Source organism: the organism of the source record quoted next, unplaced genomic scaffold (genome assembly GCF_019419815.1).
Source record: "Pyrus x bretschneideri cultivar Hongxiangsu unplaced genomic scaffold, Pyrus_bretschneideri_v1 Contig13, whole genome shotgun sequence".
NCBI lineage: Eukaryota > Viridiplantae > Streptophyta > Magnoliopsida > Rosales > Rosaceae > Pyrus > Pyrus x bretschneideri.
Window position 1 is genome coordinate 1,572,738 of NW_025999424.1, and position 22,214 is coordinate 1,594,951.

General features: G+C 38.8%; 5 protein-coding genes and 2 pseudogenes across 7 annotated transcripts; 2 read left to right on the top strand and 5 right to left on the bottom strand.

Moving 5' to 3' along the window:
- On the bottom strand, nt 1–4,395 carry LOC103965820 (glycosyltransferase BC10). The gene is made up of 11 exons (XM_009378907.3): nt 3,778–4,395; nt 3,547–3,660; nt 2,966–3,066; nt 2,766–2,837; nt 2,405–2,486; nt 2,186–2,266; nt 1,731–1,769; nt 1,475–1,540; nt 1,213–1,362; nt 653–781; nt 1–553 (listed from the first exon to the last, which is right to left on the bottom strand). The coding sequence occupies exons 1-11, from the start codon at nt 4,015–4,017 to the stop codon at nt 521–523; spliced, it is 1,107 nt and encodes a 368-aa protein (XP_009377182.2). The 5' UTR covers nt 4,018–4,395; the 3' UTR covers nt 1–520.
- Nucleotides 4,396–7,037: 2,642 nt separating this feature from the next.
- LOC103965821 (sirohydrochlorin ferrochelatase, chloroplastic-like) lies at nt 7,038–8,813 on the top strand. Its single transcript, XM_009378910.3, has 6 exons — nt 7,038–7,179; nt 7,256–7,473; nt 7,614–7,675; nt 7,803–7,913; nt 8,053–8,145; nt 8,347–8,813. The coding sequence occupies exons 1-6, from the start codon at nt 7,133–7,135 to the stop codon at nt 8,446–8,448; spliced, it is 633 nt and encodes a 210-aa protein (XP_009377185.2). The 5' UTR covers nt 7,038–7,132; the 3' UTR covers nt 8,449–8,813.
- A 118-nt stretch (nt 8,814–8,931) lies between these two features.
- LOC103965824 (chaperone protein dnaJ C76, chloroplastic) lies at nt 8,932–10,882 on the bottom strand. 2 transcript variants are annotated; one of them, XM_048578876.1, is made up of 6 exons: nt 10,706–10,882; nt 10,398–10,560; nt 9,760–9,961; nt 9,562–9,668; nt 9,265–9,484; nt 8,932–9,184 (listed from the first exon to the last, which is right to left on the bottom strand). In XM_048578876.1, exons 1-6 carry the CDS (start codon nt 10,789–10,791, stop codon nt 9,048–9,050), a joined length of 915 nt encoding a protein of 304 aa, XP_048434833.1. In that variant the 5' UTR covers nt 10,792–10,882; the 3' UTR covers nt 8,932–9,047. The 2 variants fall into 2 exon arrangements, with proteins under 2 accessions (XP_048434833.1, XP_048434834.1); XM_048578877.1 differs by having other exon boundaries at nt 10,398–10,557; nt 10,706–10,880.
- A 1,254-nt stretch (nt 10,883–12,136) lies between these two features.
- Nucleotides 12,137–14,309, top strand: LOC103965823. Of its 2 annotated transcripts, XM_009378913.3 has the most exons (6): nt 12,140–12,382; nt 12,467–12,565; nt 12,944–13,033; nt 13,141–13,373; nt 13,739–13,783; nt 13,867–14,309. In XM_009378913.3, the coding sequence occupies exons 1-6, from the start codon at nt 12,289–12,291 to the stop codon at nt 14,050–14,052; spliced, it is 747 nt and encodes a 248-aa protein (XP_009377188.2). In that variant the 5' UTR covers nt 12,140–12,288; the 3' UTR covers nt 14,053–14,309. The 2 variants fall into 2 exon arrangements, with proteins under 2 accessions (XP_048434835.1, XP_009377188.2); XM_048578878.1 differs by lacking the exons at nt 13,739–13,783; nt 13,867–14,309 and adding an exon at nt 13,465–13,716 and having other exon boundaries at nt 12,137–12,382.
- LOC103965822 (high affinity nitrate transporter 2.7) lies at nt 14,213–16,428 on the bottom strand. Its single transcript, XM_009378911.3, has 2 exons — nt 15,185–16,428; nt 14,213–14,641 (listed from the first exon to the last, which is right to left on the bottom strand). Exons 1-2 carry the CDS (start codon nt 16,339–16,341, stop codon nt 14,377–14,379), a joined length of 1,422 nt encoding a protein of 473 aa, XP_009377186.2. The 5' UTR covers nt 16,342–16,428; the 3' UTR covers nt 14,213–14,376.
- A 438-nt stretch (nt 16,429–16,866) lies between these two features.
- Nucleotides 16,867–16,985, bottom strand: LOC125475062 (annotated as a pseudogene).
- Nucleotides 16,986–19,303: 2,318 nt separating this feature from the next.
- LOC108868592 lies at nt 19,304–21,048 on the bottom strand (annotated as a pseudogene).
- Between the last annotated feature and the right edge of the window lie 1,166 nt (nt 21,049–22,214).

A 22,214-nucleotide genomic window follows, 5' to 3' on the forward strand; every position in this document is an offset into this window, starting at 1 on the left:
GACAAAGGAAAACTAGTGATGCATATCAAACACTTGCCCTTTCAGTGAAAATACAAGTTATTCGGGTTAACCGAGTACAAGGAATCCACGGTGGCTCCGCAACTGCAGGGCTGCAGAGGCGGAACCTCGTGGTGGGTTGTATTGGGAAGATCCAAGGAAATTGAAAGAGAGACCAAACCCTAAATATATACCATAACATCTGAAATAGGGAGAGTTGTAGTTCCTACTTAACAAAAGAAAGAACTGGTTTCTTGTTGTTGATTCTATTCAATGTGATTCTTATTTTCCTTTTTATTTTGTACGATAGACACTCCTCCGACCCTAGCAAAGCGGGAAGTCTTGTTGGCATGGGTCGCCCCTTCTTGTTTCTAAAAAGAATACATACCACAGTAAACACCCTTACCCCCACAAAATTTACACCACCTCCTCTTTCTTTTATTCCTCTCATTGCAAATCTAGTCAATATTCGTAGTATATCCACTACACGGTTTAGCGGAAAATAACTTAAGCACGGTTATACTTAATCATTGCTCCGGTTAAGTTCCAGTGCAGTCTGAAATCGAAAACATAATCAGGATGATGAGGATGAGTATTGGCAAAGTAAGGTCGAAGAAAACCAACATGATCACTACGACTTAATTCTGAAACGTACCGTGTTAAGAAGCCTGAGAGCAGCAGGCCGGGTAAATTTTCGAGCAAAAAGAAAGCACTGAGATGGTTTTCCCTTGCTGCTACACCATTCTCTCCGGTGCTCAGTCTCATAGTAGACATTATCTATCTCCTGAACATAAATCCGTCAAATCAGCTGCAAGGCTACTATGAAATTCAAATGACAATCGGGGAAAAATCTCTACAGATATCAAAGATGTGCATACATTTAGACCATTGCATGAGTTTAATGGTCTCAAAACTTGTGAAAGAGCGAGAAACATTTGGATTCCGTTAGTCTCATATAATTTCTTGTGAAAATTAGTGAATGAACAGGTTAAAAACTTTGTCGGACAACCATGTCCCTTTCCGTCAACTTGATTGTATTATTTTCCTGCCATTAAGCCAGGTAGTAGAATAACTTTGTGCCTGATAACTACCGCTAAAAGGTTTCTTAATGATTTGGATGGTTTAACATAATGGTTAGGAATGAGATCCGTCATTGTGTCGTTTATCCAACCTTTACTATGTAAATGCTAATGAACAAGAAAAACAGATATATACCTTTATAGATTTAATAAGCATGGGAGTAGCATCTGAAAATTTGTAAGTCAAAGGGTGCCATCCACGGCGCTCACGGTTTCTAGAGGATGATAAATCCCACGACGTGTGTGTCAGCGATCTACGTGTGAGTTCTCCCTCAAGGCCTTGTTGCTGAAATTTAAAATATAGCTTTCTTAGAGAGCCAAACTATTATGGCGATGAAAAGAGCTACCATCACCGCTTTTTTATCTCTCCAAAAGAAAGAGTGAGAAATTTATCTTACAGCCAGTAATGTCTGAACATAATGCTCGTCCGGGATACAATTGTGCTGCTTGGATGTATCAGCAGGCTGCATAATTGCATAAATTATCAGAATACAAAATCAAACTTCATCTTTTGAAAGCAGTGTCTGCAAATTTACGTTAGAATTTTTGGTATTTCAAGAAGTGAGTATTGGTGCCTTACTGCTTTGACCAGGAAGCAGATGTGGTAGTCGAATTAAAAGTTTAATTGTTTCCAAGATGAATAAGAGCACTTACAATGGGACGATTCCGCCAAAACTCAGGTAGCGATTTTGTCTGCATGATTTCCACACATAGAACATGTCAAATACGAGAAAAAAAAAAACAAACAAAAGCATCAATGTCTAAAAGGAACTTGATAAGATTACAAAGAAAGGAAAAATAGGGTAACGTGTCAACTGGTAACGCAGAAGCTCATTGAAGAATGTCTTTCCAACACGGAGTAAAGCTTTCGTGTCCATTAGGAACACACGTGTAGGTGACTTTATTTGAAGTTCTTAATGGAAAGTTTAACAATATATACCGACTTTTCTAGTTGATAAAAAGCAGTCATCGTTCTATGATATTTATATTCAATAATCGTATATGATATATCTAATATATGGATTATCTCACAATGATACCACGTTTACGGGAATAACCAAGAAAGCTGTAACTGAAAATGGTCATACAACAATTAAAAGACGAAGTACCTTGCAATGCAATTGAAACATAGGAAAGACTGTTTCGTCTTTCACTACAACCTGTGCATGCTTCCTGGTCAAGACAACCCACTGCAGTGGGAAAAATAAAACGACAAAAATAAGATGAACTGTAGGAAACTTGCATAACGGAAATAAGCACTTACTAGGTTTTCTATTTAGTGTTGCACTGAAATTCAAGAGGCAATTAATCCATCATACGATCTGTACCTGTGATCCTTTTCTCCAGTTATGAGCAGGAATAACAGGATGCATTTTTGGATTGTAGCGGGCCTCTTTCGTATCAGCAAAGCTGCTCCCAAAAGTTAAAGGTTAAATACGCTTTCAAAACTTTCCGTCATAAGTAAGAAACAAACATAAAGAACCGTACAAATCTTTAGGTGATAACAAAAAATGATTCATTACGAAATAGATTCACATTGAAGTGCAGCTCACTTGTAATATGAATACACTCTGAAGATGAAACCCAAGTTTCAATTATATAGAATGCAGATCTCGGTTGAGAACCGCAGACCACAGACAAGCAATTCTTTCAAACATACACAATACATATTTGACTTGGTTTATTCACCTGTCTACAAAACTGGTTCTCGTTGACATGATGTAGTCATATATATAGCTGAAATTGTAAAGGGGAATGCAGCTGAAAAGAGATCAAGTAACTGAGATATTGTTAGACGATAAAAAATCACCATATTTATGAAAGAAACTAGCAGACCAAAATTTATGCGACCGCAACCTAGGGGGAAAAAACGTCAAGACAATCTTCACCTATCAGAAACAAAGGCAAAGCGTTGATTAAGAGGATCCTCGAGTGCATGTCTTAGTAATATGCGCTCTGCTTCAATCATGCTTGCTTCTCCCCAATCTACCTGGTATGGAATGAATAAAAATAACAATCGCAATAAAAGTCACGAAAAAAGAAATCACCTTAATTCACATTGTTCATAAAGTCATACCTATCTAATCTCAATCCCTGTAATTTATCAGTTATTCGATAAGAAGCCAAGAAACAAATTCTAACGTTTCCGGCATACAACAAGCATGGTTAGGACTGTGCTTCTGGAATAACTAAAGACACTATAAGCGCTTTTGGGTCAGGGTCATAGAAGCACTTCCAGGAGAGGTGCTTCTACAGAGGCACTTCCTCGTGCTTTTTCAAGAAGCACTTCCACTTGGAGTTTCAATTAAAATTTCAAGTGTTTCTAATAAAAGTGCTTTTAGAAAAGCAATTATGATACACACGACATTGTATCTAACAAAAGCACTTCTAGAAAAAGCGCTTATGATACATATGACATTGCATTTCCAAATTAAGAATTCAAGTTAGGAAATAGAATAGTAACTCCCACCTGTATACTATCATTGACTTGACGATCCAGGAAAAAAACCGATCTTGTGGTGGCCTTGTTGAACAGAAACCCCGGCCTTGAGTGAACATAAATCGAAAACCTACTCTCCCCTCCCTGCAACCAAAAACAAAAACAACAAAAGCTCCATCTTTAATACAAAATGCCAAACTAATTACACTCCTAATCACGTAATTAGATTAAAAAAAAACAAGTGATAAACAAATTAAATACCTGAAAGAAAACATCCCAAAGAATGTCCAACGGAATGCGATTGCGAGCGATGAACAAGAAGGCGATCTTGGGCCGTTGATTTTGCTGAGAATTTCGCAACGAAGGGAGCTTCATAATCCGACTGTACTGAGTGTGCATCAGCAGCACCAACGTCCCGAAGCAGATCCCCACCAGAATCAAAGTGAACAGCTTCCTCTTCCATTTGTGCTGCGCTTTCTGCGGACCCGCCTTCCGCTTCATTAATCACTTAACTAACAAGCTGTTTTTGCATCAAGCACTTTCTCAGCTCCCAAAGGAAAAGCTTCAGAAGTAGCTCAAGCTCTCATCTTTCGTTCTTCCACGTGAAACCCAGAATCCAGATCCACTCCCTTCAAGCTCTGGATTCTGGGATTTCGTAGCGGTGGAGGACTATCAACGTAATTAAGCTAAATTAAGCTGCTTAATGCTTAAAGCTCGTAGCTTTGAAGAGAATTCTAGAGACCCATAAGAAGTAGAAGTAGAGATTAAGCTGAATTAAGAGAGTGAATGGGATTTCAGCGTTTGCAAGTGGAAGGTGGGACTTCCACTTTTGTGATATTCTTGGCACGCAGGTCGTTGTCATGAAGTTGGGAAGTGTTAATGGTAGTTGACAGGGTTGCGTGCGATGTGGGATGGAATAGCAACACTTTATTGTGCCTTTTACTTTTGTTTGATTTCTGCCAAAGATAGTGTTTTCTCCTTTTCTCTTTGCCTAAATTGTGGATTACGAGTTGGTTTAGCGATATCTCGTCTTTACTTGATCATCTTGTTACGAGAATTATTTCATTAGTTACATGTGCGAGAACTATTTCATTGAAAATTATGTCTGAGTTCCTATGTGATTAGTCGATTTGGTGAAATTCTCGTCTTCACTTGGTTACATGTGCAAGAACTCTTTTATCGAATTTGTCTCTGAATTTGCATGTGATTAGTCAGTTTGACGAAATCCTTGCATTTACTTGGTTACATGTGTGAGACGCCGAGAACAATTTGTGTTTATAATGAGTTTAATATTAAATCGTAGTTCATTGCAGCTTGTTGTTGTCATGTCTCCTGGGACGGTTTACTACCTAAGTTTGACATTTAGTTAAGATTCATATGATTACAAATAACAAGTATCTTCTTTATTAATGTCTTGTTGTTTGCCAAAACTAAAACGCTTTTTAGACAAAATGGTAGAAATTGTCATAACTTCTCGTTGAGATTTAAAATCGATAAAAGTGATAATTGAGATTGTCTACCATCAATCAGTTCAGTACTTCTGTGTAAAATTTCCGTTAAATTGAAGAAATCATTAGTTTAAGTTAAGGAGTTGATTTTGATAAAATAAAAACTGTATCTGAATTCAGATACTACTTCACCAAACCATTAAGTTAATACGATAAAAGCATTATCATAAGCAACAAATTAATACCAAAATAATTATAGTATAAGTTAAAACATGAGTCAACTATGAATATGCTGCAACCGATAGCAAGGCGACGGCTGCGAGTCGGTGACAATGATTTTTAAGCCCCTTTTAGGCTCCACTTTACAAAAAAAAAAGTCATACTTTCTTGTACCGACGTTAAATTATGTAGTAGGACAATTTAATTTGGTATCGAATTTGTCATTCACGAGATTTAAATTTAAGACCTCTTACTTTTAAGAGAAGATAAATATCATCAGATCGTAATACTAAATAACCAATTACGTAGTGAAGATTTAAACTTAATATTTCTTTCGTATTATTTTTTTTTTTCTAACAACGTTAAAAGATGATACAAATTAAGTGTCGATTAAGAAATGAGATTACTTTTGTTTACATTATCCATGAAAATATACAAAAAATAAAATAAAATAATTTAAGGTGACAAAGAAAGTGGGAAATACAATAATATTATTAGGGTCTGTGTGTAAATGAATATTGACTAGTGAGACCGTGAAAGAAACATAACACCACCAACCAAAAGTTGTTAGTTTCAATAATGATTTATTTGGTGAGACTTCATCATATGCACGGGTAATGGAAGAATATTTTTGCCACCCTTCTTTTGTAATGGTGATGTTAATCATTGATTGATAATGTGAATTTCGAGATCCATGTAGTTGATAGGTACAAATCTTAAAATTTAAAATCATTTAACGATAATAAATATCATGCATTTTTGCTCACCACCCTTAAGTAGTAGTGCTGCTAACCACCCAATTTATCATCGTTAGATGAGTTTAAATTTTGATAATTGTGTTTATCTACTATACAGATCTCGAAATTTAAAGTTATCAAACGATGATAAATAGGGTGGTGAACAAATATGGACCTATAAATATTCTCTTACTAATATTACGCACATATTGCTTTTTTTATTTTTTATTTTTTTTAGTACATCGATATTTTTACGCTATGGGATAAGGAGTTTGGCTAAGCCACATAATGGGTAGCCTAATTTGGTATCAAATTCGCCATCCACGAGATTCGAACTTAAGATCTCTCGCTTCTAAGTGACAAGGAATACCACCAGATTATAGTATTGAGTGTCAAAAAATGCATTTTGTAAATGTAAGCAACTAAGCTGCTAAATAATAGTTTCTTCTTATTCTTGATAAGATAATAAAATAAAGGTATATTTGTTGATTTGCTCCCTAAACTTGTATAGAGCAGTTAATTTACCCCCTGAATCCTTAATAGTACACTATTAGTAGAAGCCGATGTCTCAAGGTCCTGGGGACTCATTCTGACTGAAACAAGGGATGGGTCTTTACCAACTTAAAATAGCTTGTTACCCTTTTTACTTTTTATAAATAACCAATTTTCCCCCTAATGCTAGATTTTAAAATTTTCATTATTTTTTATCCATTTTGATCCGAGAACACATGACAACTGCATGTGTACAAAAGGAATGAAAAATTGGATGGATGAAAATTTAAAATCTTAACGCTAGGGGGACGAATTGGTTATTTATAAAATTTTAGGCGGATAATTGGCTAAAGTAAAAGTTCAGGAGGAAAATTGGTTAATTATAAAAGTTCAGAGGTAATCTGTTAAAATTAAAGTTCAAGGAAAAATTGGCACTTGTATACAAATTCAAGGAAAAAACCGACAAATACGTCTAAAATAAAAAATAAAAAATAAAACCATTCAAATTACAGATTACGTGGTCCCTTTTTGTTTCCATCGACACTTATTTCCACGAGCCCAATAATAATCGGGCTTGGGCTTTATGGGCTGAGAGAAGTCTCCAGGTCCAGGAATGTTCTTCTCGGTTACGAATTTAAAACGACGCCGCCCCGCTCACTGGTAAACTCTGTCTTCCTGTCACTGGACCGTTGAAGTTCTTCGGCACTTCGCCCCCAAAACATGTCGGTTAGGTCGTTATCCATCCGCCCCCAATTTACCGCCAAAAGGTACAAATCTCAAATCCCTCCATTATTTTCTTCCAATCCGCATCGTATTTTGTGTTTTTACATTTTGTTTTCGAAGCTCGCCGGCGGGCGAAATCGGAGCAAGCCCTGGCTGCGCAGTCCTCAACTTCTCGAATTTGCGGAGAGGTCCCTCAAGAAGTCGAAATTTGAGCTTGAGGTTGTGTATGGGTAGCGGCAATGGAGGATTCGGACAGACCCCTCATGGGGTCGGCGACAAAGATGGCGTCATCATCGTCGACCATGGTTCGCGCCGCAAGGAATCAAATCTCATGTTAAGTAAGCTCATAAAAAAATTAAAATTATGGGTTGTTAATGTTTAATTATTATAATTTTTTTATGATTAATGTAGAAAGTTTGGATTTTTAAGCTTGTTAATTGGAATTTTAAGTTTGGATTAATGTATGAACTTTTTTCAGTTGAGTTCGTGAGCATGTTTAGAGAGAGAACTGGGTACCCAATTGTGGAGCCTGCTCATATGGTACAATAAATAATTAATTTTTATCAATTGATTTCCATAGTTTCAGTTGAATGTCGTTCACAATGCGTTTCTTGATCCTCTTATGTTGGTGAAGTCCTCATTGTGTTGGTAAATTTTCGATGATTAGGAGTTGGCGGAACCATCAATTCGGGATGCATTCAATTCGTGTGTTGAACAAGGGGCTGATCGTGTAATTGTGAGCCCGTTCTTCCTCTTACCGGGAAGACATTGGAACCAGGTAGCTCAACTAACAACGTAATATCCTATCGACGGGGGGTTAGTGATTATTAATTATTGGGCGCAGTTGAATTTTGTTTTCGACAATGTCTCTATGAATGATTAAGAAAACATGATAAAATCGGTGTATTATTTCACAGGACATTCCATCCCTGACAGCTGAAGCTGCAAAGGAGCATCCTGGTGTCTCGTATATAGTAACTGCACCCCTCGGCCTCCATCCGCTACTTGTGGTATGACTATGGAGTTCCCTTAATTTTTTTCTTTTTGTAAATGTCACGGAATATTCTGAAGCTTTGGCTATCAATCAGTGGTTTTAGAAACAGATAGATTTTTCGGTATAGAGTGTCCATTAAGGGGAGATTGTGCTTGTTATATTTCGCAGAACTTCTTTTGCACCATATAATATGAGGTCTCTGACTCTATGGTTGCAGGATGTTATGAATGATAGGATCAATCACTGCTTAAGCCGTGTTGCTGGAGATGCAGAGGAGTGCGCCGTTTGTGCTGGAACAAACAAATGTCAGCTCCATTGATTCATGCAAAGCGAACAAAAAAATAGGATGGCACACGCAATCAAGGGACCATTTCAGCTTTAAACCAGGAGAATGATTCCTCAACTTGGCTAATCATATAACTTAGCTAAGCAGTTGTTGTGGCTGGGATTTTGAGGGCGTGGCATTGCGTTGGAGGACCCGGGTTCACTTAACAAACTCCTCACTTCCCAAATAGTTGGAACAAGGCTTTCTGGACCATTGATTTTTTGATGGATGGCAAGTCGATTTTTTTCATCAAGGATCAAATGGAAAGATCGATGATCTTGCAACATAAAACGATGTAGAGATGTTCCAGATGTTATCTTAGGACCTTAATTATGAATCCCTTCTATATATTTTGTCAATCTGCATGTGTTGAAGGCTGCGTTTTTGTAATTTCAACAGTATAAAGATTTTCTTGCAATCCAATCACAGAAAGAAAACGTCTCCAGACGTTACGCTGAATCTGACCGTGAGGTCACAGAAGAAAACTGTGTAGCTGCTATTACCAGTGAATATGATGAATTCTATGATGTATATACAATATATATGCACAAATGTTCACTAGCTGCTAATTGTACGTATAAAATGGTTGCTTCTTATTCCCCCTTTTTGCCCCAGAAAGGCTTGTTTTGCCATTGCCAGAATCTTGAGAACCCTTCCATGTTTATCTTCCTGCTCGCGTCCTCCCGAGCCTTGGCTTGCGCAGGGGTTTCTTCTTCAGCAGTCGCACGCGCTGCAATTCATTATTTTGTGTGTTCAGAAAATGGTGGAACATAAGTTCAGGTAATTTATCAGAGTCAAGAAAGTTCTTACATTTTCTTTGATTGTTTTCGTTTTCGGCTTCCTCCTGCCATCTTTGTTGTTGTTTATTGTAAGATTTAGCAGCCATGAAAACATTTGCAGGTCTTTCCCACCCTCCTCCGAATATGCCATACCCTTCCGTCGGCTGAGGCTGACTCAGGAACTCGAGCACCGGCAGCTCTTCCTTCTCCACCCAATGAATGCAGTTCACAGGACACGAATCTACTGATACCTGCAGTAAGTTTAATTCCGACTTATCCTCTATCGGCCATCATAGAGTAATTAGCGCGCTACTGACAGGTAGTTTACCTCAATCTTTTGTTCATCGTCGCCATATTGAACTTTAACCCTAGCACAACCGAGGGCATCATCGAACATGAAGGTGCTACTTGCATGGTGTACACATTCTCTGCAACCTGCCGGAAATTCAGTTGCGATTCAATGTACTTAGAAACTAACGCGAATCTAGGTACACTTTTACGCGAATTAGACATACGAGTTGAATACCTATGCAGGCATTTTCGTCAACAAATAGAGCTTGGGGTCTGAAAGGTCCATTCCATGAAGAACCCAAGCTTGACGATGGTGTGTTTCCTGCTCTGAATCCAGCTACTCTGACTTTACCAATGGATGCATCGTATTCCTTCCTCAGATTCTCTCTCATCAGAACTTTATACGCTTCATTCAACTTTAGCGTATACTCGTGGCCCTGCTTGGTATAAAAGACTTCAAAGCGTTTCTTGATCATAGAACCGCTTTCTGAATAAACTCAGGAATCACTTCTAAGTACTTTTATAAGAATCACTAGCGTATACTCATGGGCTTGCTTGGCATAAAAGACTTAAAAGCGTTTCTTGATCATAGAACCGCTTTCTGAATAAACCTAGGAATCACTTCTAAGTACTTTTATAGGAATCATTAGCGTATACTCGTGGCCCTGCTTAGCATAAAAGACTTAAAAGCGTTTCTTGATCATAGATCCGCTTTCTGAATAAATCCAGGAATCACTTCTATGTACTTTTAATGGAATCACTTCCAGTTTTTAATTTTAATTTTGACGTGTTTATAACAGAAATGCTTATGAGCAAAAGTGCTTCCTACACAAGCAGTCTCAAACGGACCCTTGATTGGATTGGGATTATTACCTCTTGGCCTGCAACATCTGGGTGATATTTCTTCTGCAATTTCCTATAAGCTTGTCTGATTTTCTTCGGATTTGAATCAGCAGAAACACCAAGCAATTCATAGTAATTGTACTTCTTTCCCGTTGCCATTTCCTCTGCTCCCTCTTTCTTACATCGGATTCTGCTAAATATTCAAGTATTCCAACCTCAAAATATCAGAAATTACTATGCAACTTTCAACTGGTTAGAAAATTTAAAATCTTTTTAATTTGATTTAATAAACTTCAAAGTAAGGTTAATTATGATTAGCATGAGATTAAACTAATTACCTCCAGATGGGCTTCTTGTTCTCATGAACTTGGAAAGCTTTTGGTACTGGAAATCTGGAAACGGAGGAGACTGCCCAGACAGCCATGTTGGATTTTCCGATTGTAACCTGAGTCTCCAATTTCTAATATTTTCAATGAAAATGTAAGTAAAAATTCTGACAGATATTTTCTTAACCATCCATCCATGAGTCCTCCCAGGACTGATAAGTGTCTTTCTCAGATACTGTCCTGAGCTAAACCCCACCGGATGGAGATATTTTTTTAGTGTGACCGTTACACAATGTGGTATATCACGTGTTATTATATAAATAGTTGGATTTGTGTGTTAAAAGGTTAATAACTAAAAGGTAAAGTAAAATTTTCCACTACGTACATAAAAACACATGGTGTACCACTTATGTTCCCGTTACAATTAAGAATTTTTCCACCAGATGACTCAGTGATTGAGACAAATTTTAAGACCATATTTCACATAGTACGTATTTGGTTTGATGCTTGCCGCTGGTAAATTAGTGGCTAGGAAAGTCTAGGACCCGGTTTCTCTGTTCTCTCATTTCCCATACACTCTCAACCCCTCATATTTTGTGCGGTCACGTTTAAGCCACGTTAACATTTTATATTGATTTTGTTATAGAAATAATAACACAAAAGACAATAGTAATATAAAATGTTAACGTGGCTTAATTGTGACGGTACAAATAGGAGGGGATGAGAGTGTATGGGAAGTGGTAGGGCAGAGAAGCCAGGTCCGAGAGTCTAAGGGGGTGTATTTAATTGGAAATTTGAGAGATTTTAATAGATTTATAAATTCATGGGTTTTTATAGAGTTTAATTGATTTGTAGAGATTCTATGTAAAATTTTGATTCAATTCACTCGAAATCTCATGAGAGATGTGAGATTTGTGGATGCTTAAAATATACTACCAAATCTCTCTAATTTCCTCTAATTCCTCAACTTTTTCAAATTCTTTAAATTCAAGTTCTAATTGAATACACCTGAAATGTTATAAATTTCTTTAAAATTCTAATTGAATAAACTCGGATTTCTAAGGATTTTAATGAACTATCTTAACATCCTAATTGAATACACATTGAATTTCAAACTTAAAATCTTAATTGAATACCCCTAAATTTATTAAAAAAATTATCATCTTTCAAAATCCCAATTGAATACTTGTATCTGTGAGTCACTCTGGTCCTCGGAAGAGGGGCATACCATGGCAAAACTACCAGTCTATTTTTTCATAGATATAAAAAAAAAAATTGTCCTGAACTGCAAAAGGACCAATTCGCAAATAGAAAATAAGTTTAGACAAGACAAACGACTTTGGGGTAAATTAGTGAATACGAAGAATACATAATGTCGATTCCACCCTTAGAGATCACGTACAACTATAAGGGCATTATTGGCTTTTAGCATTTCCTTCCTGCTCAAAGTCGTCACTCTATTTCGGAAGATGTCGTCCAGTTTTTCTTTGAAAAGTGCGACGCCGCGCCGGCGCGGAAATTAATTTCAAGCCAACCGCCGTCGTCTCCTGCACTAAAGCGCTCAGAGATGGTAGTAGCTTCGTAGCAGTGCAAAAATGGCGTCCGCGACAAAACTTCTTTCTCCGTTTCGGAAATCCCTAAGTTCACTAATCTCTTCCCGCTCCTCAATCTCTCCTTCCAGGCAACTCTGTAAGTAATTTTTTGGATGAAATTTTGTCCGATTTTGTATTTAATTACAAATATTTGATTATTTGGGTGTAATTAATTGTTCAGATTATGCCAAGTTTGAACCGGTACTGCGGATTCGCGCCTCAACGTTTCATCGTTCCTTGAATTTGCAAAACAATTCTCTTCAGAAATTCTGGTTTTCAGGTTCGATTTTGCTTCGAATTGAACTTCATACCGTAAATTCGATTCGGAAGCTGTAAATTTTTGGTAATTGATCATCTTTTATGGCGCCAATTTTCGGTTTTGGTTGTTGAAACTTGAACATGCGTTGATGGCATTCAGAAACGAATCCAAAAGGAAACCAACATTACGGTTGAGAGAAAATACTTCAAACCGAAAATATAGGAGGAAAAACAACTAAGCTAACTTTGTAATGGGGCGATATTTCAGTACTACGAATCAATTAGAGCGTTGAAAGTGGATAGATGATCGTGTTTTTCTTTTTCTCCAATTGAGCTCTTGAAGTGTTTTCTCTGTAGCTTGCATGGTGTTTAATTGGTAATTTCCATATTTTGCTCTCAGGAAGTAAGTTGAGATATGGAAGCATTCTTGGTGTGACAGTTTTGTTTTGGTCAGTCAGCTTCTTGCCAAATGCTGCATATGCTATGGAAGGTGAGGGAAAAAAAAAAACCAAGCACCCGATTTTGATGTTGTAAATTCTTTAGATGGCGAAGCATACCTCTTTACTAACTTCCCTGAATTGAATTTCGATAATGTAGGCCAGGATGTGTTGGTGAATGATCATAATTTGGAAGCGTCGGGTGATTCGGATGTGGAGGAAGATCGACGGGAATTCAGGAAGTTTATGAGGAAATTATGGCTGCCTTTCTTTTTCTGTATTACTGTGTTGGCGTGCTGGGATCATCATATTACACCGCTTGGATTGAAGCTTGCTCTTTTCCTCCTGAGCACCAAGCCTAATCCTTTGTCAGTTTATGTTTTTGTGGAAGAGGTAAGGAACCATCCCATGGTAATTTTATGTGTTTACTAATCTCTTACCACCTAATCAATTGGGGTTTGTCAACCTGCTAGCCTATTCGAAGACAAACCATGTCTTGTTGTTTGTAATCGAAGAATTGCAGGAGCTGCTTTCTTTTAGAATCAGATTGGGGTGTGTTGTAGTTTAGATGGTAGGAACTAACGAATCTCCTATTGTTCCGTGACTAGAATTCTCAGAGTGGTCACTTTGTTTATGGGTTTATGATTACTGCAACATTTTTTACAGTGACCAATGCATTATATTGGTTAATGCTTTAGCGTTGATGGTAATAGTAGTTCTTGTCAGGAAAACCTTATTCGAAACTTGATATTTTGCAGTTATGTCATCGGCTCAAGCGCAAAGATCCTTACTTGCATAACAAGGCAAGTGTCCATTACCAGTTACGAAAAACTAGAATACTTAAGTATAACCTACTTCTAAAAGCTTCTGTTTCTTTCCTCTACAGCCATTGTACGCGCATAAGGTTGAAGTTGAAGACTTTAAGCTTCTATGTCTTGCTAAAGTTGAAGTGCAAGACCAGAAGTTCACTTTGGTTGGAATTCTTGGTGGTTGGTGGTCTGTGCCAACTTTGGACGCAATCAAGGATCATCTTGTATGTTCTCATAAAGCGGTCACTAAAGCATATATTTGAAAGGCAAGAAAACCGTGTAAGTTCAGTGTCATTTTATCGAGCTTCAGGGATCTCAGTCGATCACACTTGCAACATTTTTCTGGTTTTCTTCCACCCCCTCCCCCAAGTGCATAGAAAAATTCAGTGCAACGAAAGAGGCGGTATGCCAACTATAGTATAGTAGCTGCCAACTTGTAGTCTTATTCAGTACTTTTAGAACAACAATGTAACCATAAATGAAGGCCAGTCATATTCTGCAGAAAGGCTAATTTATGTTACAGGGCTTCTTGTTTACAAACTTTTGCTTTCTCCATGGAACTCAAGGCTCATATCAATTCGAGAATTCTATTCGAGCAAGTGATAATGGTTTGTTTCAGTTTCTGGTCCGCTGAGATGATCGCCATAGCTATAGGAAGGGCCGCAGAACATTCCACCCCACTGAGGGAAGTAGATGAGGGAGACCGGGAGGGTGCACACAATCATCATCACACCCATCAGAGAAATGCTCGTCTGCTTGGAGAATTCCGTGCCGGAAAACAACAGCAGCTGGGTTACCACCGCCCCCATCGTACCTCCGCCGCCTGTGATCCCTGATACCACTCCCAGTGACCTGCATCGTTAAAGTTTGGATTTTCAGTCATTAAACTGATATGTTTACATGGTAATGGTGCTAAGCACTATAATTAGTCATTATTGTTTCTCTAGGGAAGTATCTAGCTAGTCACTCCAATAGAGTTGTGCTACGTCAATCGTGATACTTGCGTTTATGGGTGTTTTTTTGCCCATTGGTGTGAGATGATTGTTGGTGTTGACGGGGCATGTCACCAGCAGTTCCCATCAGCACCAACAATCATACGGCTACTCAAGTACGTTATCAACTGATCTTAGTGTGAGTGATTTTTGACCATTGGTGAGATGACCGTTTGGTGCTCGTGTGTCACCGACGGATCCCATCAACACCACCAATAATAATCATCCAAACGCATTGACGATTGATCTTAACAAAACCCTTACGGGAATGACTAATCATCGTCTCGTCGCGTCATCAAGAATCAAACGGTAGAAGTGGGACCAACACATAGAGGGGAATATGACTCATAAATTCTAATTAATTACTAGACAACATGTGGAGTGTCGTTCCATCGCTACGTACCTTTTGGACACAAACGGCACCACGGCAAACGTGAGGCCAGCAGCAGCTTGTACAAAGATAGAAAACGCACACATGACAAGTATAGATCCCCAGAGCGAGGTGACTCGCCCGAGTAACAAACACAACAACCCGGCCACCGTCTGCGCCACCCACAACCCCCACAACCTCCCCCTCATCCCAAACCTCTGCGCCAGCTTATCGGAAACCAACCCGCCACTCGGCCTCGAAAAGAAATTCGCCATTCCGAAGCTGGCCGCTATGATCCCAGCCACGTCAAGATTCACGTTAAATCTGTCGTAGAAATATTGAGCTATGATATTATCAGTCGTCAACTCCACTCCAAAACTGAAGGCATAAGTCAACGCCAAAATCCATGCTCTATAATTCTTGACCCCGTTAGAAATAACACTTAACAAGCTCTCTTTGGACTTATTGTTGACCTTTTGAGAGCGTTTGTAGCTCCCAGAAGGTAGGTCCTGACCAAACGTCAGAACCAATATGGCCGTCACAACCTGAAAAACTGCTGGCACGATAAATGCCAGCCTCCAAGCTGCGAAGGACGGCACGTTGAATGACATGATGAGAGAATAAATGAGTGGCATGAGCAGCTGGGTGACGCCAGAGCCCATGTTGGCCCAGCCGGCGGAGAAGCCGTTGGCAAGGCCGACTACGCATCCCGAGAACATGCAGCTCATCCAGAACTGGTTGGCGACGAAGTTGGCGAGGGAGAAGCCGGCGATGAAGCGGATGGCGATGAAGGAGTTAGGGGAGGAGACGAGGGATGTGGAGAGGATGACGGGGGCGGTGAGGAGGGAGAGGGTGGCGATGGCGATACGGGGACCGAGGAGGTCGCATATAGGGCCCATGGCAATGCGTGAGAAGATGGAGCCGAGGAAGGCAGCGGTGCCGGCGTGACCAGTGTCAGTGTCGGTGAGGTTGAGGTCGTCGCGGATAACGGCGAGGAGGGGAGGGATGGAGAAGGTGGAGAAGAAGTTGGAGAAGAGAGAGAGCCATGCAAGGTGGAAGGCCAGCATGTGGGGTGGCGCTATTGAAAATAACCTCAACTCTGTGGCCTTTTGATCAGCATCTACTGGTAATGCAAACATACCACGATGATCTTTTAGTATTTGTTCTTCGTCAGCATCTTCAGCTTCCATTGCCGCAGCGGTTGTTAATTATTAAGGCAAAGAAGAAAAAAGAGCCAGAAGCATTGCTCGCAAGCCTGTCTGATATTTCTTGGGTGCTTTAAGATGTTGGGTCTTTTGCTTGTACTTATCACAGTTATATATTGGGTTATCCACACACCCATTTTTCTTTTACACACACTTCTTTCAATTTTTGGTTGTTCGATGTAATGGATTGAAGAAGATAGATGGCCATAGATTAACAAGAGTGTGCGAGGTAAAAATAAGTGTGAATAACACTATTTTATATATTAGTCCTTAGTTAAAGTTAAAGACATTTTTATATCAAGAGCAACTTTTACATGCAACGAGTTTACCGCCTCATGACATTCTAATTTAATAATACAAGTGACATGTAGAAGGAAAATTACACGTACCATTATATTATTAATTTGAACACCAGAATGTCAGTGAACTCATTCTATATAAGATTTTTCTTGTTTCAATCCCTCATGTATACAACAACAACAAAGTCTTTTCTTACTAAGTGAGGTCGGCTAGATGCAACACAAGGACTTTTCAGGAAGTCATCCATCCTAGTACTACTCTCGCCCAAGCTCACTTAACTTCGGAGTTCAGATGACATCCGGTGCATGTGAGTTAGTATGATCACATCTTAAGGATTCAACGTAACATAGGAATGACGGCTGTCGACTACCTAATGTCCCTCCCCTCCTCCTTCATCCGGACTTGAGACTAGCAATGCAAGATAAACTTTCAACCCCTCACGTATGAATTTGCAAATTAATTTGCCTTCACTGGTTCCACCCTACGCTTTCAAAGTGTTCAATTCGTTCCCTTGGAATTATGAGTACAACGACAAGAGAAGAAGGGGCCACTCACTTCCAATAACAATATTCATTACGTTTGTCCAACCATCGTATAAAGTTCAGTTGTGTCTTGTTAAAATCCTTTTTTTTTTTCAAATTTACGAGGTGGAGAAAATCTTGCGTCCGACAATTAAATCAAACACAAAGAAACAAATTATTTATGTTTAGGTACCACTTAATTTTAATCAGGTACAAAACACAATGCAAAGGAAGAAGAGAAATGCTGCGGAGACACTTGAACTGGGATTCTTTGTGAATTCTCTGATGTCTTACAATTTAACGTCAATTTTCCTGCCAATATTATAAAAAATTGTGCAAAAAACATAAGACAACAGAAATTTCATGAAGAGTTTTACTTTAAAAAAAATCTCCTTAACTTTTATCGAGGAAGAAGATAAGTACAAAGCCCAACGCAAAGTTTTCATTCCCTTGTGAGTGGATCAGACTTTTACATAATCCGACCATCGGACACGCAAGAATTTTTTCAAGACGATAGTTTTAAGCTCACAACCAAGAGGAATTGATTACTGTGAGACAAACATGTATTGAATAGCGCGTTTTATCCTCTCAATTGGTGACAGAATTTTGACTTTGTTTGGTCAGTCTCGACCTTGATTTCTAATCAGGACGGTTCTATATACAAATTGGAATTTTTATAAAGGCATGATTGTGGTCTTGTTTTTCTTCCGGGGAAGGTTGCAACTGCTCTTGTTTTCTTAATTTCACTTTCAATTTATGATTTATTGTTTTTTCATAAAAAGAAACAAGACATAACAACATTGTAATTTTTGCAAAGAGCGTTTTTCTGTGTAATCAAGATTTTAAGTTCGATTTCTCTCATGTTGATTGTGTAAAAGATGAAAAAGATGTAAATTGAGGATTCATAATCATAAAATTCTTTGCATAAAAAAATCATATCTTAAGTGAAAGTAAGATGATTGATTCTGTTGAGAGTATCATTCCACATCGGGAAAAGCGAAATCTTGCATGTGCTTATAAGTAGTTAGGCGACTTCCCATATTACCAATTGGTTTTATGGTGGAATTTCATGCTTCATTGTATCATAGCAAGTTATCTCGCGTGTGAAGCTTAATAGTCACACGTGTTAGGCTGAAAAATTCATTACACGTGAGGGGTGTGTTGAGAGTATCACTTTCACATGAGGAAAATGAGGGACCTTGCATGTGTTTATAAGTAATTGAACTTACTCCCCATATTACCAATTGGTTTTATGGTGAAACCCCAATCTTCTTCAGATTCATAAATGTTCTCTCAAACTCTAAGGTCTACGAAAAACTTGATCACTCACTGTTCAATCTTAATTTAACGATAGCTGATCATTTATAACGGTCTTCCAGGGTCTAAGAAAAATTTAATCACTCCTGTTTGATATTAATTCATAACTGTTCTCTCAAACGGTAAATGAACACGGTCTTGTAGGGACTTATGATTGATCAAAGTAAAATATACATTCGAGTGATATTGATTTGTGGTCATTGCCGACATAAAATATGTGTAGAAGAATGATACAACGCGGAAAGATTACTGTTTGGCATTTCCTTTCTTGCGACACCTCTATTGCGTCCAAATTATGATCTGAGATTTTTCAGTAAATGGAAATTTCATCACATCATATAACAGCGACAAAATTAACTAAGAAGACTAAAACACCCTTTAAATCATTGAGCCTTGGTAGGGATCGACAACTAACTTTGTCGTGTTAGAGTAGAATTAGCGAAGGTGGCAAGAGTAGACGAGCATGTGTATGCAAACAATCGAGGTTAGTTAGTCACTTCATCACGTTTTTAAGTGAGAAAGACTCACATAAATATTTCAATATTTTTCTAACCATATCATGTGATTCACCAGCGTTAAGAATTGAATCCTAGTTGTGCTGTATAGAATACGAGTTTGAAATTCGTCTTCAATCAATGAGATACCCCGTAGTGGTTAGTTTGAAATTGGGTTGGATATAGACTATATTGCTTGAATCGATTATGTAATGGTTGGAGTTGGATGTGAATGTATTGCTCGGTTATAGATTGGGTTGATGCAACATGCGAACTTGGTTCTACTGTTGACGTCCTCCAGATAAATTCGATATGTATGCGCCGAACTTGTTCCTCTATTTCGGTATATTTTGCCGAAGTTCGTCAAAGGGTTTAGCTCGTATCACCGTACAATCTTTTCTATTTAATAACTGAACCTAGATCTCTCATGATCCTAAAAAACTGAGTCTAAGGATCAAATGATTCAGGCCATTGAAATTTGATTCAATGGCTACAAAGAGGGTCCCTCTAAAAGTTATAATAATTGTAACTGTTTGATCAAATTTCAACGGCCTGAATCATTTGATCATTAGGCTCAGTTTTTGAGGATCAGGAGAGGATCAGGGATCTTAATAACTCAAGCTAATTCGAAACCACGTGTCATGGAGACACGTGTCAAAACTTCAAAAGTACACGTCAACCATGATCCGAGGTTTCTCTCTCCTGTCTTGCCTACTCACTATATAAGTCCGCTGATTTGAAGTTGCCTCGCGCGCTCGCAGGATGAGTAAGTGCCATCAAATTCAAAACCCTCTTCGGCACTCTCGCAAGCAAAAATCTCAGAACTTACCTGCAAACATGTGGCTCCTTCCTCAAAACCCTAACCGAAAACCTCCCGAGTAACAAACACAACAACCCCGCCACCGTCTGCGCCACCCACAACCCCCACAACCTCCCCCTCATCCCGAACCTCCTCGCCAGCGTATCGGAAACCAACCCGCCGCTCGGCCTCGAAAATAAATTCGCCATTCCGAAGCTGGCCGCTACGATCCCCGCCACCTCAAGATTCACGTTAAATCTGTCGTAGAAATATTGACCTACGATAGTATCAGTCGTCAACACTCCACTCCAAAACTGAAGGCATAAGTCAACGCCAAAATCCATGCTCTATAATTCTTGATCCCGTTAGAAATAACACTTAACAAGCTCTCTTTGGACTTATTGTTGACCTTTTGAGAGCATTTGTAGCTTCCAGAAGGTAGGTCCTGGCCAAACGTCAGGACCAATATGGCCGTCACAACTTGAAAAACTGCCGGTACGATAAATGCCAGCCTCCAAGCTGCGAAGGACGGCACGTTGAATGACATGATGAGAGAATAAATGAGTGGCATGATCAGCTGGGTGACGCCAGAGCCCATGTTGGCCCTGCCAGCGGAGAAGCCGTTGGCAAGGCCGACTACGCATCCCGAGAACGTGCAGCTCATCCAGAACGGGTTGGCGACGAAGTTGGCGAGGGAGAAGCCGGCGATGAAGCGGATGGCGATGAAGGAGTTAGGGGAGGAGACGAGGGATGTGGAGAGGATTACGGGGGCCGGTGAGGAGGGAGAGAGTGGCGATGGCGATACGGGGACCGAGGAGATCGCATATAGGGCCCATGGCAATGCGGGAGAAGATAGAGCCGAGAAAGGCAGCGGTGCCTGCGTGACCGGGGTGTCGGTGTTGTTGAGGTTGAGGTCGTCGCGGATGACGGCGAGAAGGGGAGGGATGGAGAAGTTGGAAATAACCTCAACTCTGTGGCCTTTTGATCAGCATCTACTCGTAATGCAAACATACTACGATGATCTTTTAGTACTTGTTCTTCGTCAGCATCTTCAGCTTCCATTGCGGTGGCGGCAGCGGTTGTTAATTATTGAGGTAAAGAAAGAAAAAGAACGAGAAGCATTGCACGCAAACCTGTCTGATATTTTTTTGGTGCTTCAAGATGTTGTTTCTTTTGCTTGTACTCATCACAATTATATATTCCGCTATCCATACACCTATTTTATTTTCACACTCTTCTTAATTTTTGGTTGTTTGTACAAATAAATTAAAGAAGATCGATGGTAAAGATTAACAAGACTGTTTGGTAAAAATAAGTGTGAATAACACTATTTTATACATTAGTCCTTAGTCAAAGTTACATGCATTTTCATATCGAGAGCAACTTTGATATGTAACGAGTTTATCATCTCATGACATTCTAGTTTAATAATGCAATGACATGTAGAAGGACAATTATACGTACCATTACATTATTAAATTGAACACCACCATAACAATGAACTCGTTCTATATAAGCCTTTCTTGTTTCAATCTCTCAAGTATGAATTTGCAAATTAATGTGCTTTCACTAGTTCCACCTTTTGCTTTCAAAGTGTTCAATTCGTTCTCTTGGAATTATGAGGACAAGGACAAGATAAGAAGGGGCCACTGACTTCCAATAACAATAATCATTACGTTTGTCCAACCATCGTATAAAGATCAGTGTGTTTTGTTAAAATCTCTTCTTTCAAATTTACAAGAAGGAGAAATTCATGCGTCCGACAATTAAATCAAACACAAAGAAACAAATTAGTTATGTTTAGGTACCACTTAATTTTAATGAAGTACAAAACACAATGCAAAGGAAGAAGAGAAATGTTGCGGAGACACTTGAATTTGGATTCTTCGTGAATTCTCTGGCATTTTATAGTTTAACGTTAATTTTCGTACGAATATTATAAAACATTGTGTAAAAAATATGAGGTAACAAAAATTTCACGAAGAGTTTCACTTTTAAGAAAATCTCCTTAGCTTTTCTCAAGGAAGAAAATAAGTACAAAGCCCAACGCAAAGTTTTCATTCCATTGTGAGTGGATCAGACTTTACATAATCCGACTATCGGACACACAAGAATTTTTTCAAGACAACAGTTTTAAGCTTACAACCAAGATGAATTGATTATTGTGAGACAAACATGTATTGAATAGCGCGTTTTATCCTCTCAATTGGTGACAGAATTTTGACTTTGTTTGGTCAGTCTCGACCTTGATTTCTAATCAGGACGGTTCTATATACAAATTGGAATAAAGGCATGCTCGTGGTCTTTTTTTTCTTCCGGGAAGGTTGCAACTGCTCTTGTTTTCTTAATTTCACTTTCACCTTCAATTTATGATTTATTGTTTTTTCATAAAAAGAAACAAGACACAACGACATTGTAATTTTTGCA

What these genes read in the sequence shown, in the direction of transcription:
- LOC103965820 (XM_009378907.3), bottom strand. Translation starts at nt 4,017, where the DNA reads ATGAAGCGGAAGGCGGGTCCGCAGAAAGCGCAGCACAAATGGAAGAGG. An exon ending in ACTGGAGAAAAGGATCACAG is followed by an intron (nt 2,267 to 2,404) that starts GTACAGATCGTA and finishes TTCCCACTGCAG; the next exon opens with TGGGTTGTCTTGACCAGGAA. An exon ending in TGTTTCAATTGCATTGCAAG is followed by an intron (nt 1,770 to 2,185) that starts GTACTTCGTCTT and finishes GAAATCATGCAG; the next exon opens with ACAAAATCGCTACCTGAGTT.
- LOC103965821 (XM_009378910.3), top strand. Translation starts at nt 7,133, where the DNA reads ATGTCGGTTAGGTCGTTATCCATCCGCCCCCAATTTACCGCCAAAAG. An exon ending in GGAATCAAATCTCATGTTAA is followed by an intron (nt 7,474 to 7,613) that starts GTAAGCTCATAA and finishes AACTTTTTTCAG; the next exon opens with TTGAGTTCGTGAGCATGTTT. An exon ending in TTGTGGAGCCTGCTCATATG is followed by an intron (nt 7,676 to 7,802) that starts GTACAATAAATA and finishes TTCGATGATTAG; the next exon opens with GAGTTGGCGGAACCATCAAT.
- LOC103965824 (XM_048578876.1), bottom strand. Translation starts at nt 10,791, where the DNA reads ATGGCTGTCTGGGCAGTCTCCTCCGTTTCCAGATTTCCAGTACCAAAA. An exon ending in TGACGAAAATGCCTGCATAG is followed by an intron (nt 9,669 to 9,759) that starts GTATTCAACTCG and finishes AATTTCCGGCAG; the next exon opens with GTTGCAGAGAATGTGTACAC. An exon ending in CGAAAACAATCAAAGAAAAT is followed by an intron (nt 9,185 to 9,264) that starts GTAAGAACTTTC and finishes AATGAATTGCAG; the next exon opens with CGCGTGCGACTGCTGAAGAA.
- LOC103965823 (XM_009378913.3), top strand. Translation starts at nt 12,289, where the DNA reads ATGGCGTCCGCGACAAAACTTCTTTCTCCGTTTCGGAAATCCCTAAGT. An exon ending in TTTATGTTTTTGTGGAAGAG is followed by an intron (nt 13,374 to 13,738) that starts GTAAGGAACCAT and finishes GATATTTTGCAG; the next exon opens with TTATGTCATCGGCTCAAGCG. An exon ending in ATCCTTACTTGCATAACAAG is followed by an intron (nt 13,784 to 13,866) that starts GCAAGTGTCCAT and finishes TTTCCTCTACAG; the next exon opens with CCATTGTACGCGCATAAGGT.
- LOC103965822 (XM_009378911.3), bottom strand. Translation starts at nt 16,341, where the DNA reads ATGGAAGCTGAAGATGCTGACGAAGAACAAATACTAAAAGATCATCGT. An exon ending in GTGCCGTTTGTGTCCAAAAG is followed by an intron (nt 14,642 to 15,184) that starts GTACGTAGCGAT and finishes TTAACGATGCAG; the next exon opens with GTCACTGGGAGTGGTATCAG.